General features: G+C 39.3%; 1 protein-coding gene across 1 annotated transcript in view; it reads left to right on the top strand.

The window, feature by feature from the left end:
- Window positions 1–9,823, top strand: part of WDR12 (WD repeat domain 12) — a 14,416-nt gene extending 4,593 nt beyond the window's left edge. Inside the window, exons 5-14 of the mRNA XM_006759393.2 lie at window positions 483–589; window positions 1,427–1,542; window positions 2,625–2,779; window positions 2,970–3,015; window positions 4,460–4,545; window positions 5,279–5,419; window positions 5,541–5,646; window positions 5,798–5,930; window positions 8,640–8,712; window positions 9,471–9,823. Coding sequence (XP_006759456.1) covers window positions 483–589; window positions 1,427–1,542; window positions 2,625–2,779; window positions 2,970–3,015; window positions 4,460–4,545; window positions 5,279–5,419; window positions 5,541–5,646; window positions 5,798–5,930; window positions 8,640–8,712; window positions 9,471–9,548 — 1,041 coding nt within the window. The 3' untranslated portion in view covers window positions 9,549–9,823. The remainder of the gene's footprint in view (window positions 1–482; window positions 590–1,426; window positions 1,543–2,624; window positions 2,780–2,969; window positions 3,016–4,459; window positions 4,546–5,278; window positions 5,420–5,540; window positions 5,647–5,797; window positions 5,931–8,639; window positions 8,713–9,470) is intronic.
- Window positions 9,824–12,650: the final 2,827 nt, after the last annotated feature.

Genomic DNA, 12,650 nt, shown 5'->3' with positions numbered 1-12,650 from the left:
AAAATCGCATAACAGCCGAGCATACACCCAGCAGCGCTGCTGATGCCTGAACAGTATGTGGAATGAAGTGGGCGGGCATCGGGAGGCCACTATGGCACGGGGCAAGCACTATGGGCAGTCTATCTGAAGTGTACCTGGCGTATAAGACGACCCCCCACTTGGAGGCATATTTTTCAGGGCCAAAAAATCGTCTTATACGCCGGCAAATACGGTAGGTCGACGCTCAACCATTGAGCCATGTTGGCCGGGCTTCTTATATTATTTTTTTCCCCACTTTTAGCATAAGTTTTCCAAGGTCATTAATATTTCTTAATGTTACTCATAGCATACTGTTAGGTCAAATAAAGTTTCACCTTTTGTATGGCTCCAGATTTTCTGGGTTATGAAGGGGACAAACATGAAGGAGATGTATTAAACTGGGGGTCTTTCATCTCCATAAGACTGCACCACCTGATTGATGCCTGGTTTCTCTCTGTGTCTAGGAAGAGGTTGTGGAGCTAGAATACGTGGAGAAGTACACTGCACCTCAGCCGGAACAGTGCTTGTTCCATGACGACTGGATCAGCTCAATCCAAGGGGCAGAGGAATGGTATTGCAGACGGATGTTCTTACATCCCTTTTCTTATGCCACCATAGTCTTCTTAAGCGCATGATGGGAATATTCTCTGATTTCTCTGTTCTTTGTAAAAATAGTTTGCGATGCATGTATCAGTGACCACACCAAAGATCTTTACATTCACTGTAGTCTAGAAGAAACATATCTATTAGTAAGTTTTCTCTTCTGTGTCAAGATGTGGTGACATTTGTATTCTGAATAGGTCAAGTGTCAAGGCATTTATTTGATTTGCTGTTTTTAAGACCAAGGATATTATTTGTTTTATAGAAGGGGAAGAGGGGAATCCTTTTATAATAAGTTACATATCTCCTGGCCTGCTATCATGACAGTGCAGGTCAGGCTATATTAGGGCTAAAACGGGCAGACTGGAATCAAGAGGTTGTGGCTGGCTCAGAGCAGACTCCCACTGGCCTTTCCTGTAGGAAAATACCTCAAGAGTGGTGTATAGTGGTAGCTTACGTGCAAAGAATTCTCTCTGTAGTTATTACACAAAGTTACGCTTTTACTTTAAGTGGTTTTCTGTTTAATGGTTTTTACAAGGACTGTTAGGCTTTTCAGACTACTTGCTTAGCTTTCCTAATAGTTGTAGTATTTACAACAAGAGTAAAAGTGAAATCTAGGCTTAGTCAGTAGCTCTGTTTTAGCAGGTCAGGAAGAGCCAAATGTAATATCTCTGTTCTGCTCTCATGTGTTTTGAAATATCATATTCAAGGAGAGTTTTAAAGTATAATCCTCAAAATTGACTTTGTTACCTTAGAAATATAATTGATTTCAGGGGCTGAAAAAGCTGCTTTATCTATTTCCTCGCAGGATCTTGACTGGTTCTTACGATAAGACTTCTCGGATCTGGTCCTTGGGAGGAAAGTCGATAATGACAATTGTGGGACATACAGACGTCGTAAAAGATGTGGCCTGGGTGAAAAAAGGTAAGCAGTCTGCCTAAACAGAGAACACTCCTGCATAGGGATTGAAAATAAGGCATTTTCAGTGTTAGGGCATAAAATGGACAGCTTAGGAAATGTCTCATGCCTCAGTTTTTCTCACCTCTTTCAAAAATATAGTGTTCAAGAAGAAAAGGATTATATAAAAAAATCACACTTTAGTAGAAGTGAACTCTTATTAAAATTATATCAGACTAGTGCACGAAATTTGTGCACTCGGGAGAAGTGGGGGTCTCTCAGCCAGGCCTGCGCCCTCTTGCAGTCTGGGAACCCTCGGGATGTCCGACTGACGGCTTAGGCTCAAGCTGTCAGTCAGACATCGTTAGCGCTGCTGTGGAGGCAGGAGAGGCTCCTGCCCTCACTGCTGTGCTTGCCAGCTGTGAGCCTGGCTTCTGGCTGAGCGCACTAACCACCAGGGGGCAGCTCCTGCATTGAGCGGGATCGGGCCGAAACCGGCACTCCGACATACCCCAAGGGGTCCCAGATTGCGAGAGAGTGCAGGCCAGGCCAAGGGACCCCACAGGTGCACAATCAGGGCTGGGGAAGGGACACGGGAGGTTGGCCAGCCAGGGAGGGTCCACAGGAGGGCTCCAGGGCATGTGCGGCTCATTTTAGTCCTGATCAGAAGGGCCCCAGCAGCAAGCTAACCTATCAGAGTGTCTGCCCCCTGGTGGTAAGTGCATGTCATAGCGACTGGTCAACTATCTGCCCCCTGGTGGTCAGTGCACATCATAGCAAGCGGTTGAACAGTCTTGGCATATCATTAGCATATTATGCTTTGATTGGTTGAATGGACGACAAGACAACTGGACACTTAGCATATTAGGCTTTTATATATATAGATATATTTTCAAGTTAAGACTGTGTGTTAAACTCATTTCTCTTATGTATTTTTTGAAGAATCTTTATACTGTAAGTTAGCTTCTTTTTCAAAGCTGGACATGAGCTTTTTTTCTTTTTAACGTTTTCCTCAACAACAACAAATTCAGTTCTTTGGTTTCAGAGCACAATCTATTTTACATTGTTGTGATTACGTGTCTCTTATTCCTGTGCTCTCCTTTCTTCAGACAGCCTGTCTTGCCTGCTGCTGAGTGCCTCTATGGACCAGACGGTCCTCCTGTGGGAGTGGAACGTGGAAAGAAACAAGGTGAAAGCCCTGCACTGCTGCAGAGGCCACGCTGGGAGTGTGGACTCCATAGCTGTTGATGGCTCAGGGACTAAAGTAAGTAGCTACTGTGCCATCAAGACTGTGTTGAGTTCCACTCTGAACTTACGTGAAAATTGTTTCCTGTGTATATTCATTGTGATTGGCCAACTTTCCTAACAACTGGTGAATAAAGCAGAGAAAAACAGGCAAATAACATGATGGGTTATATTACAAACTCATTTTCCTTTCATGTATCTGTTTCTAGTTTTGCAGTGGCTCCTGGGATAAGATGCTAAAGATCTGGTCTACAGGTAAATCAAATATTTCTTTTACTTTGACTTATTAATATTTCAAGAATTTTAGTGAAAATTCTATGTAGCCCATATGTGACCATAGAAATGGGCCAGTGTTTTGTAGGATACAAAGGATCATAGTGTAGAGAAAAATTCGTATATTTCTTTGTGTTTCACAATGTTTTTCTACCTCAGCATCCCCTTACTAATTGGACAATGTCACTGAATTGCTGCACATGTCAACAGCATGTTTGGTGTAATGGGGCATAACTGTCTGAAGTCCCTTATTCAGAAATCTGGAAATAAACTAAAGTATCTTTTGAGTAATTTTTGTATACTTTACTGTTAGAGGAATTTTCTTAAAGCTGGTTTACTTAAACGAGCAGACATTTTTAATACAGTTTTATCAAACCTCTTGCTTTGAAAACAGATTAGAAGGAACAATTAGAGGAAAAGGAGGAGGAGGAGGAGGGAGGACTCTCAGAGGCAGGTGCCTTCATAGTAGTAAGAAGACAAAGAAGAAAAGGGGGGGAAATGCACAGATACTTAAATTTTAAAAACAGTAGCCTAGAGCTGTTTATGGCACAGGTAAACAGATCAGAATACCTGTTACTTCTGAGGTAACTGCTATATTACAGCATAATACCCTAAATACGGTTTATAAAGGAGAGTCAGGGGAATCAGGGAGAGCTTAAAGAGTTTTAAGTAATTATGTGCAAGATGGCAGGAAATATATAATCCATTTTAGTAGATATTCCAAAAATGCTTAAAATAACCAGTTTTGAGGCAGAAAGTAGTTTAGAAGTTTTCCCCTTTGTGGTATATTTTATTTTTTTATAATTCTGGGTAAATTAGATATGTTTATTAGTTGTTACCTTTAGGGCACTTAGAGTCCAGTTTGGGAAAAACTTCAGAATTCATAAAAAGCATTCAAATATGTGGTTTTCATCTGAAGTTTGATACTTGGCCAAATGATGTAAAACAAGGATTTTTTTTTTACCAAACAAAAAATAACTACCTGTGAAACACTTAAATTTATTGTTAGAAAAGTAAAAGAAGAATAAACATGGCTGGAATGTATGTCCTTTTAACATGTATTTATCTTGTGGCATTCCCTTCATGATATAAATCCAATCTGGTCAACTAACAGTAAGCAATTTTTCTTAGATATGGTAAAGTAGTAAATATTTTTAATGATCTTAAAGACACAGTGAGATATCAAACTGGTTAGCTTCTAGGATTTAATGTATTTTACTTTTTCTGTTTGGAAGATTGGTAACCCAGGTATTGTTTTTATGTATAATTTTCTATTAATGAAAATTGGTAGGAATATCTATTCTAGCCACATGAGATACTATGGAGAAAATATGTACCCAGAAATGTAAGAATTCTTTGTGACTGTCTGCAATTAATATTTACCATAATTTTAAAAAAGTATCCAATCTAATTCTCTATGATACAGTCCCTACAGATGAAGAAGATGAAATGGAGGAATCCACAAATCGACCAAGAAAGAAACAGAAAACAGAGCAATTGGGACTAACAAGGGTAAGTATTTGTGGGAATTGCTATCCTTGGCAATTTGTCTGTAGTGACAAATTGATGTTTCTATCTCCCTCTTCCTCTCCCTCTCTCAAATCAATAAAAATATATTTTAAAAAAAATTTTAAAAAAAGAACTGTAAATGCCTTGCCAATTTGGATATTGTGCCAGTTGTGCTTTATTGATGCATTGCCTTGATTTTGCAACCTCTAAAGAATATATCTGAGAGGAGAATTTCTTGAATTATAAAATCCCTTTACACAGAGGTAGTTTTTTTTTTTAATCCTCACCCAAGGATAATTTTCCATTGATTTTTTTAGAGGGAGTGGAGGGGAGGGAGAGAGAGAGAGAAAAACATCAATGTGAGAGATGGGTTGGTTGCCTCCTGCACATGCCCAACCAGGGCTGAGGATCGAGCCTGCAACCAAGGTACATGCCCTTGACCGGAATTGAGCTGGGACCCTTCAGTCTGAGGGACAGTGCTCTAACCACTGAGCAAACCAGGTAGGGCGAAGGTGGCCTCTTTTTTTTATAACCTTTCCTTTAATTGAAGTTTGGCATACATACAGTTACATATACAACTCAATGAATTTTTACAATACCCAAGTGATCACTACATTGAGAATTACCAATACCCAAAGACTCCCTCTAACCTCCCTTAAAAGAAGTAGACCCTAAAGGTAATCACGGTTGTGACTTGTATCACCTTAGATTAGTTTCATCTGTCTTTCATTTTTAGACGCCCATCGTGACTCTGTCTGGTCATAAAGAAGCAATTTCCTCGGTTCTGTGGTCAGATGCTGAAGAAATCTGCAGTGCATCCTGGGACCACACAATTAGAGTCTGGGATGTTGAGTCTGGCAGTCTTAAGTCAACCTTGGTAAGATTTACAGCTTCAGTGGTTCTCCAATTAACTTTGAGCTTTTAAGTGATAAGCTTCTAGAGATGATTAATTTTAACCCACCCTGGTTAAATGTCCTTCCCTCTTTATTTTTTTCCAGACAGGAAATAAAGTATTTAATTGTATCTCCTACTCTCCACTTTGTAAACGTTTAGCCTCTGGAAGTACAGATAGGCATATCAGACTGTGGGATCCCCGGACTAAAGGTGAGTCATGTAAACCACTGGAGGAGAAATGTATAAACAACATCAGTTTCTCTTCTCAATAGAGATGTGTATACAAAGCTAACTTTCTACATTAGATTTTTTCTGCCTACTTCTAATATTCAGTAATTGTTATCTTTTTTGCTTTGTTCAGATGGTTCTTTGGTGTCACTGTCCCTAACCTCACATACCGGCTGGGTGACAGCGGTGAAGTGGTCTCCTACCCATGAGCAGCAGCTGATCTCAGGCTCCTTAGATAACATTGTCAAGCTGTGGGATACAAGGAGGTAAGTCCTATTTACGGTCCACAAAAGAAATATGTCAATTGCCTATTGTATACAGAGAAAACAAAGTGAATACTGAAATGATAAATATTGATGTAAAAAGAAAGACCAGAATCAAAGGCATTTTCTTTTGTTAACTTTTTTTTTGCAGAATTTGTGGTAGTTGTGGGGGTGGGGGGGTTTGGACCAAAAAAAATCCACAAGTATATAAAAATACATCTTTCTGACCTTGGTATGTATGTAAGACAAGAAAAGACAGGTTAGAAAAACTATCCTGAACTTTAATATAAATATAACTATAGAAGTAGAAGGCCGCCCTAACTGGTTTGGCTCAATGGATAGACTCAAGGGTCCCAGGTTCGATTCCAGTCAAGGGCATGTACCTTGGTTGTGGGCACATCCCCAGTGGGGGGTATGCAGGAGGCAGCTGATGGATGTTTCTCTCTCATTGATGTTTCTAACTCTCTATCCCTCTCCTTTCCTCTCTGTAAAAAAACAATAAAATATATTTTTTAAAAAAAGTAGAAGGCCAGTGGTCTCTGAATAAATAGAACTGTGATCAAGTTATAAATTATGTTAATAAAAATGCATGCTTGTTATTTACCTTAAATCTGCTTTCTGACATCTTTTTTTAAAAAATATATTTTATTGATTTTTTACAGAGAGGAAGGAAGAGAGATAGAGAGTTAGAAACATCGATGGGAGAGAAACATCGATCAGCTGCCTGCACATCTCCTACTGGGGATATGCCCGCAACCAAGGCACATGCCCTTGACCGGAATCGAACCCGGGACCCTTCAGTCCGCAGGCCGACAATCTATCCACTGAGCCAAACCGGTTTTGGCCTTTCTGACATCTTTATACTGCCTTATGATACATGAATTATTAATATCTAGAAGGTGTATACATTTTAATTGACTACTTTATATAGTTTCTGATATTGCTAGTTACCAAATAGTTTCTGATACTAATAGTTAAGTGCCATGAAGAAAATCAAGCAGAGTAAAGGGGACACTTCTTTGGGGGAGGCCTCTCTTTGAAAGTAGTATTCTAATAATGAATTGAACAATGTGAAGGTACGAGCCATGCACAGATCATGGCAGAAGAAAAAGCAGATAAGGGAGGAAAGTCATTGCATATTGACAAAATAGCAAGGGAGTCAGTGATAGAGTGGAGTAAGCAAGGAGGAGAGTGGCTGCACATGAGGTAGATGGTGGTGATATTGAGCAGGACCTTGTAGGTCACAGTAAGGAATTTAGATTTCATTCTAAGTATGATGAGGAAGGCTTTGGAAATTTTTGAGCAGGGGAGCAAGAATGAGAGCAGAGAGGCTAATATAATTCGAGTCAGAATAGTGGTTTGGACTTTGGGGGTAGCATTAGAGATAAGAAGTTGGATTTTAAGTATATTTTAAAGATAGCTCTTTGGGATTTTGTTTTTGTTTTTTCTTTTAATATATTTTTGTTTCAGACAGGAAGGAAGAGAGAGGGAGATAGAAACATCAGTGAGGAAAGAGAATCACTGATAGGTTGCCTCCTGCACACCCCACACTGGGGATCGAGCCTGCAACCCAGGCATGTGCCCTTGGCTAGAATCGAACCCGGGACTCTTTAGTCTGCAGGCCAACACTATCCACTGAGCCAAACTGGCTAGGACAAGATAGCACTTTGTCAGGATTGGCTCAGAAACTGAAAGTAGAAATAGGAGTCTAGGCCCGTGGTCGGCAAACTGCGGCTCGCGAGCCACATGCGGCTCTTTGGCCCCTTGAGTGTGGCTCTTCCTAAGCCTTAGGAGTACCCTAATTAAGTTAATAACAATGTACCTACCTATATAGTTTAAGTTTAAAAAATTTGGCTCCCAAAAGAAATTTCAATTGTTGTACTGTTGATATTTGGCTCTGTTGACTAATGAGTTTGCCGACCACGGGTCTAGTATAATGCCTGTATTTTCTACTCAGCAACTGGGTAATTATTGGTGCCATTTGCTATAATGGGCAAGAGTAGAAAAAAAAGAGGTTTATAGGGGGAAATCAATAGTTTTTGGTTGTTTTAAATGTGTAGTGCCCAGACATTGAGCTGTCACCCAATTGGATATACATATCAAACTCGGGAGAAATTTGGCTAAAATATAAATTTGGGAGTTACCAGCATATAGGTCAGTGATGGCGAACCTATGACACGCGTGTCAGTGGTGACATGCGAACTCATTTTTTTGGTTGATTTTTCTTTGTTAAATGGCATTTAAATATATAAAATAAACATCAAAAATAAAAATCTTTGTTTTACTATGGTTGCAAAGATCAAAAAATTTCTATATGTGACACGGCACCAGAGTTAAGTTAGGGTTTTTCAAAATGCTGGCACGCCGAGCTCAAAAGGTTCGCCATCACTGATACAGATAAATAGATCAACGGTATATAAAGCCATGATTTGGAAGTAAAAGGAAAGTAGTCAATGAAGTGTGAAGATGGGCCTAATTATAAATTTTTATAAATAAATAGCATTTTTCCTGAATATACTTGTTTGTAGTAAGTCTTGGTCACTTGCTAATGATGTAAGAAAACAGGAGAGGTGGTCAAGTAAATACCCAGAATTTTAATAATAAGTGGTTACAAAGGCAGGGATGGTGAATGGAAAGTTTAGCTGATCATTCTTATATGTTTGTTTCAGTATTATGACATGCACATAACATGTCAACATTTTCATCTTTTAGTTGTAAGGCTCCTCTCTATGACTTGGCTGCTCATGAAGACAAAGTTCTGAGTGTGGACTGGACAGACACAGGGGTAAGATGGTATTAGTTATTTGGTGAAGAGGAAAATATATCATTAGAATAAATCTGGTGTTTGTTGTATTTCATGTATCTGATATTTATAATTCTCAAGTTTCCATTAGTATTATTCATAAAACCTCAGACTCCATTCAAAGAAGGAACAAATTTGTCCATTAATATTAGGAATAGAAAATATGAAGCACTTTTGTTCTTATGAGTATTTTAATGACATGTTTCAAATCCATAAACTTGCTACTTTAGACTAATTGGATCAAAATATTTCCCATTTAGAAAAATCTTATATAATGAATCTAGATTATAAAATGTGTTTAAATAATTATAGTTTATTTTTATGTATATACATTAGCTCTATTGCCTAAGAATTCTTTTCAAATGTAGGTCGTAGGGCTACGTGTATAATTTGTAATGTCCATTTACTGGCAAACAATGTGCTGTCCTTTAAAAACTTAATTTTCCTAAATGGGTAAAACTATATTACCCTTCAAACTTTTTATTACATTTCTTAGCAAATCCTTCATAAAAAATTACACCTTAACCAAATTCAAATGATCACTTTTAAGCTTTAATATACTGTATTTTAATATAGTGAAAACTGATGTAACCAGTCCATTTAAGTATAAACTCACAATGCAAGTTAACTGCTCATCCATAATTTCTCTGTAATCTGAATCACCAGTATTTACTTAGGTTTATTAGCATATGAAATAACTGTCTTCTATTTTTGTTTTTTTTCTCTCTCCTTTTATGCAGTTACTTCTGAGTGGAGGAGCAGACAATAAGTTGTATTCCTACAGATACTCACCTACCACTTCCCATGTGGGGGCATGAAAGTGAATGATAAACTTGACTACAGAGATTCTGTAAATGTAATTATAGAGAATCCTCAGAGTACATCAGTGCAGATCACCCTTTATAATAGTTCTTACTGTCTTTTTATTTTGTATTTATTGTATAACAGTGTGCATTTATAAAATATAAAATGTGGCTTGCATTCTCTACCTATGTAAACTCTTGAAATAAAACTGAGTTTATTATTTCTTTTAAAGGTACTAGTTTGAATTAAAATTTGCTTTTGAAATGCTATAAAAGCCTATATTAAAAATGCAGTACTTGTCCAGTGGTGGTTGTTTTTTAACTTCTGATAGAGAAACAACTTCTTAAAGTTAGTTGTTTTAAAAAGCATCTAAAAACTAAATGTAATAAAGGAAAATTTAGAAATGCAATTTGCATTTGTTAAAATAAGTGATGTCTAACTGTAAAGACTTTGAAGGTATTCAGAACATTAGAACATGTAGACGTTGCCAATTTATTTATAATTTGTTGAAATACTCTAAGTGAGGTACTTCATATTAAAGATGTCACCATCCTTACAGTGGTTCTCAACCTGTGGGTCGCGAACAATGAAAATACATCCTGCATATCAGATATTTACATTATGATTCATAACAGTAGCAAAATTACAGTTATGAAGTAGCAACAAAAATAATTTTACGATTTGGGGTCACCACAACATGAGGAACTGTATTAAAGGGTCACGGCATTAGGAAGGTTGAGAACCACTGCGAGGAACTGCATACAGATTTCATGGTAACAAGGAATCCTACCATACTTATTCTTGTGTATAAGAACAGATTCTTTGGACCAAACCTTTCAGTCAGTATTAGATATAAACTTTCTACAAATGGTATAGCCCTTATCTAAATTCATATGTGATATACCAAATATTTAAAGTAAATGCCCTCTTCTGTCTTTAATGGATTGGCATTCCTCAAGCAGAGCACTAGCTTCTGTAATATATGGAGAATCAGTTTGATCATATCATTAGCCTCTAATGCAATATATATATATTTTTTAATCCTCACCCAAGGAGATGTTTTTCATTGATTCCTGAGAAGGAAGCGGGGGGGTGGGGGGGGGGCAGGGAAACATCAATGTGAAAGAGAAACATCGATCAAAAGCCTCCCATGTGCCCTGCCCGGGGATCAGACCCACGACCCTTCAGTGCACAGGACAATGCTCTAACAAACTGAGCCACACCAACCAGGGTACAACATATCTTTTTTTAAAAATCTTGTTTTAAGTTTTAAATTAGAGTTGGCATACAATATTATGTTTTAGGTGTATAATTCTGTGATTAGAGATAGAATTTATGAAGTAATCACACCAATAAATCGTTACCCATCTGGCTGTAGCTGAGAGCCAGATTAACAATGGATTAAACCAGGTGTAAATTTAGTTCTCTTGTGTGTAGCTGTCCAGGGCTGGTGCGGTGGTTTTTGTTCCACATTCCTTAGGGACTCCAGCATGCACCCTCTACCCCCATAATATGGACCAAGAGCTAGAGCTCCAGTTACATCATTTTTTTTTCTCATTTAGTGACTGGAAAATTCATACACAAAGTCTGTTTTTCTCATCTAGTGAAGACCTGTTAATTGTATATCTGTAGTTTCTGAAAATATTTTAATTTTCAGAGAACAGGGATAAATTTATATTTCTGTCCTGGGTGGTCTCTGAATGAGCCTTTCAGGCAGTGTTATTAAAAATATTTTGCCCTAGCCTAGCCGGTTTGACTCTGGATAGAGCGGCCTGCAGACTGAAGGGTTCAGGGTTTGATTCCCATCAAAGGCACATACCAGGGTTGTGAGCTCCATCCCCAGTAGGGGGCGTGAAGGAGGCAGCCAATCAATGATATACATATTTTTTAAAAATTCCTAATCTAGCCCTGACTGGTTTGGCTCAGCGGCTAGAGCGTCCGCCTACGGACTCAAGGGTCCCAGGTTCGATTCTGGTCAAGGGCATGTACCTTGGTTGTGGGCACATACCCAGTAGGGAGTGTGCAGGAGGCAGCTGATTGATGTTTCTCTCTCATCGATGTTTCTAACTCTATCCTCCCTTCCTCTTTGTAAAAAAATCAGTAAAATATATATATTTTTAAAAATTCCTAATCTAAAGACATCTTAATATTTTCAGTCCAAATTAATTCTATAGTATAAATAGCCTACGCTTGTTTCTGTTCTAAAACTACTTTTTTTTTCAGGTTTTTAAGGTAAGTACTTTGTAATAACATTCTATAATATCTACAATACCTCTCATATTATAGACTTAGCACTTCAAACCTAAGCTTTTTCCACTTACTAGCCTATACGTCGTCGTAGTTGTAAATAATTCATATTTTGTGACATTAGGACAGCTGATAATTTTTTTGAGTCACTTTGAATTTAAGTTATTTTCCATCAGTAACGTAATTCTTTTGCCTTATTTCCATTTTCTCGAGGTTTTTAGGCTCAAATTTTACTTTTTGCTCATGAAGACATTTATGACAACAAATTATGTGCATTCGAGATCAGTTATTAACGGTTGTTAACTTAATCCCCTTGAAATCTTTAGAGTTAAATACCGCTACAGCACGTGAACATTTCCCACGTGCTGGCGCGGGTACCGAAAGCTCCCAGGACTCAGGAATGAGCCCCCAGGACTCGGCGCATGGCCTCGCTCGGAGGAGAGGTGGCCCCCCGGAGTGTCCGGCAGGTGCAGGGGGGCCTAGGGAGACGGGGAGGGGGCTGGGGACCCGCGCTATGGGCTCGGAAGAGTAACCGAGAGCGCCGTCCACTTACCCGCTCCGAGGTCTCACTCACTTCTGCCGGCTTCTGACTTGTCATTTCACCCGGTTCGGTAAAGAGGCCGGAGAGGGTCCTGGGTTTATCCGAGAACCGACAGAGCCCGAGGTGGGGCCGTCGGGTTAGGCGGGAGCGAGAGGGGAGCGAACGCGGGTACCGGCGGGGGTGCCGAGCTGCCGGGTTTAAATCTCCCGCCTCCCGCAACCGAAGCCCGACACCTCCGCGCAGCGGTGCGGGAGGGGGCGACGGGGGAGGCTGAGGGGACGGGCCACGGCCTGCGGGAGCGACCGGGCGGCGTCGCGGGGTTCGCGGG

This window comes from Myotis davidii, unplaced genomic scaffold (genome assembly GCF_000327345.1).
Source record: "Myotis davidii unplaced genomic scaffold, ASM32734v1 scaffold394, whole genome shotgun sequence".
Classification (NCBI taxonomy): Eukaryota; Metazoa; Chordata; class Mammalia; order Chiroptera; family Vespertilionidae; genus Myotis; species Myotis davidii.
This window is presented reverse-complemented; position numbering and strand designations above follow the sequence as displayed.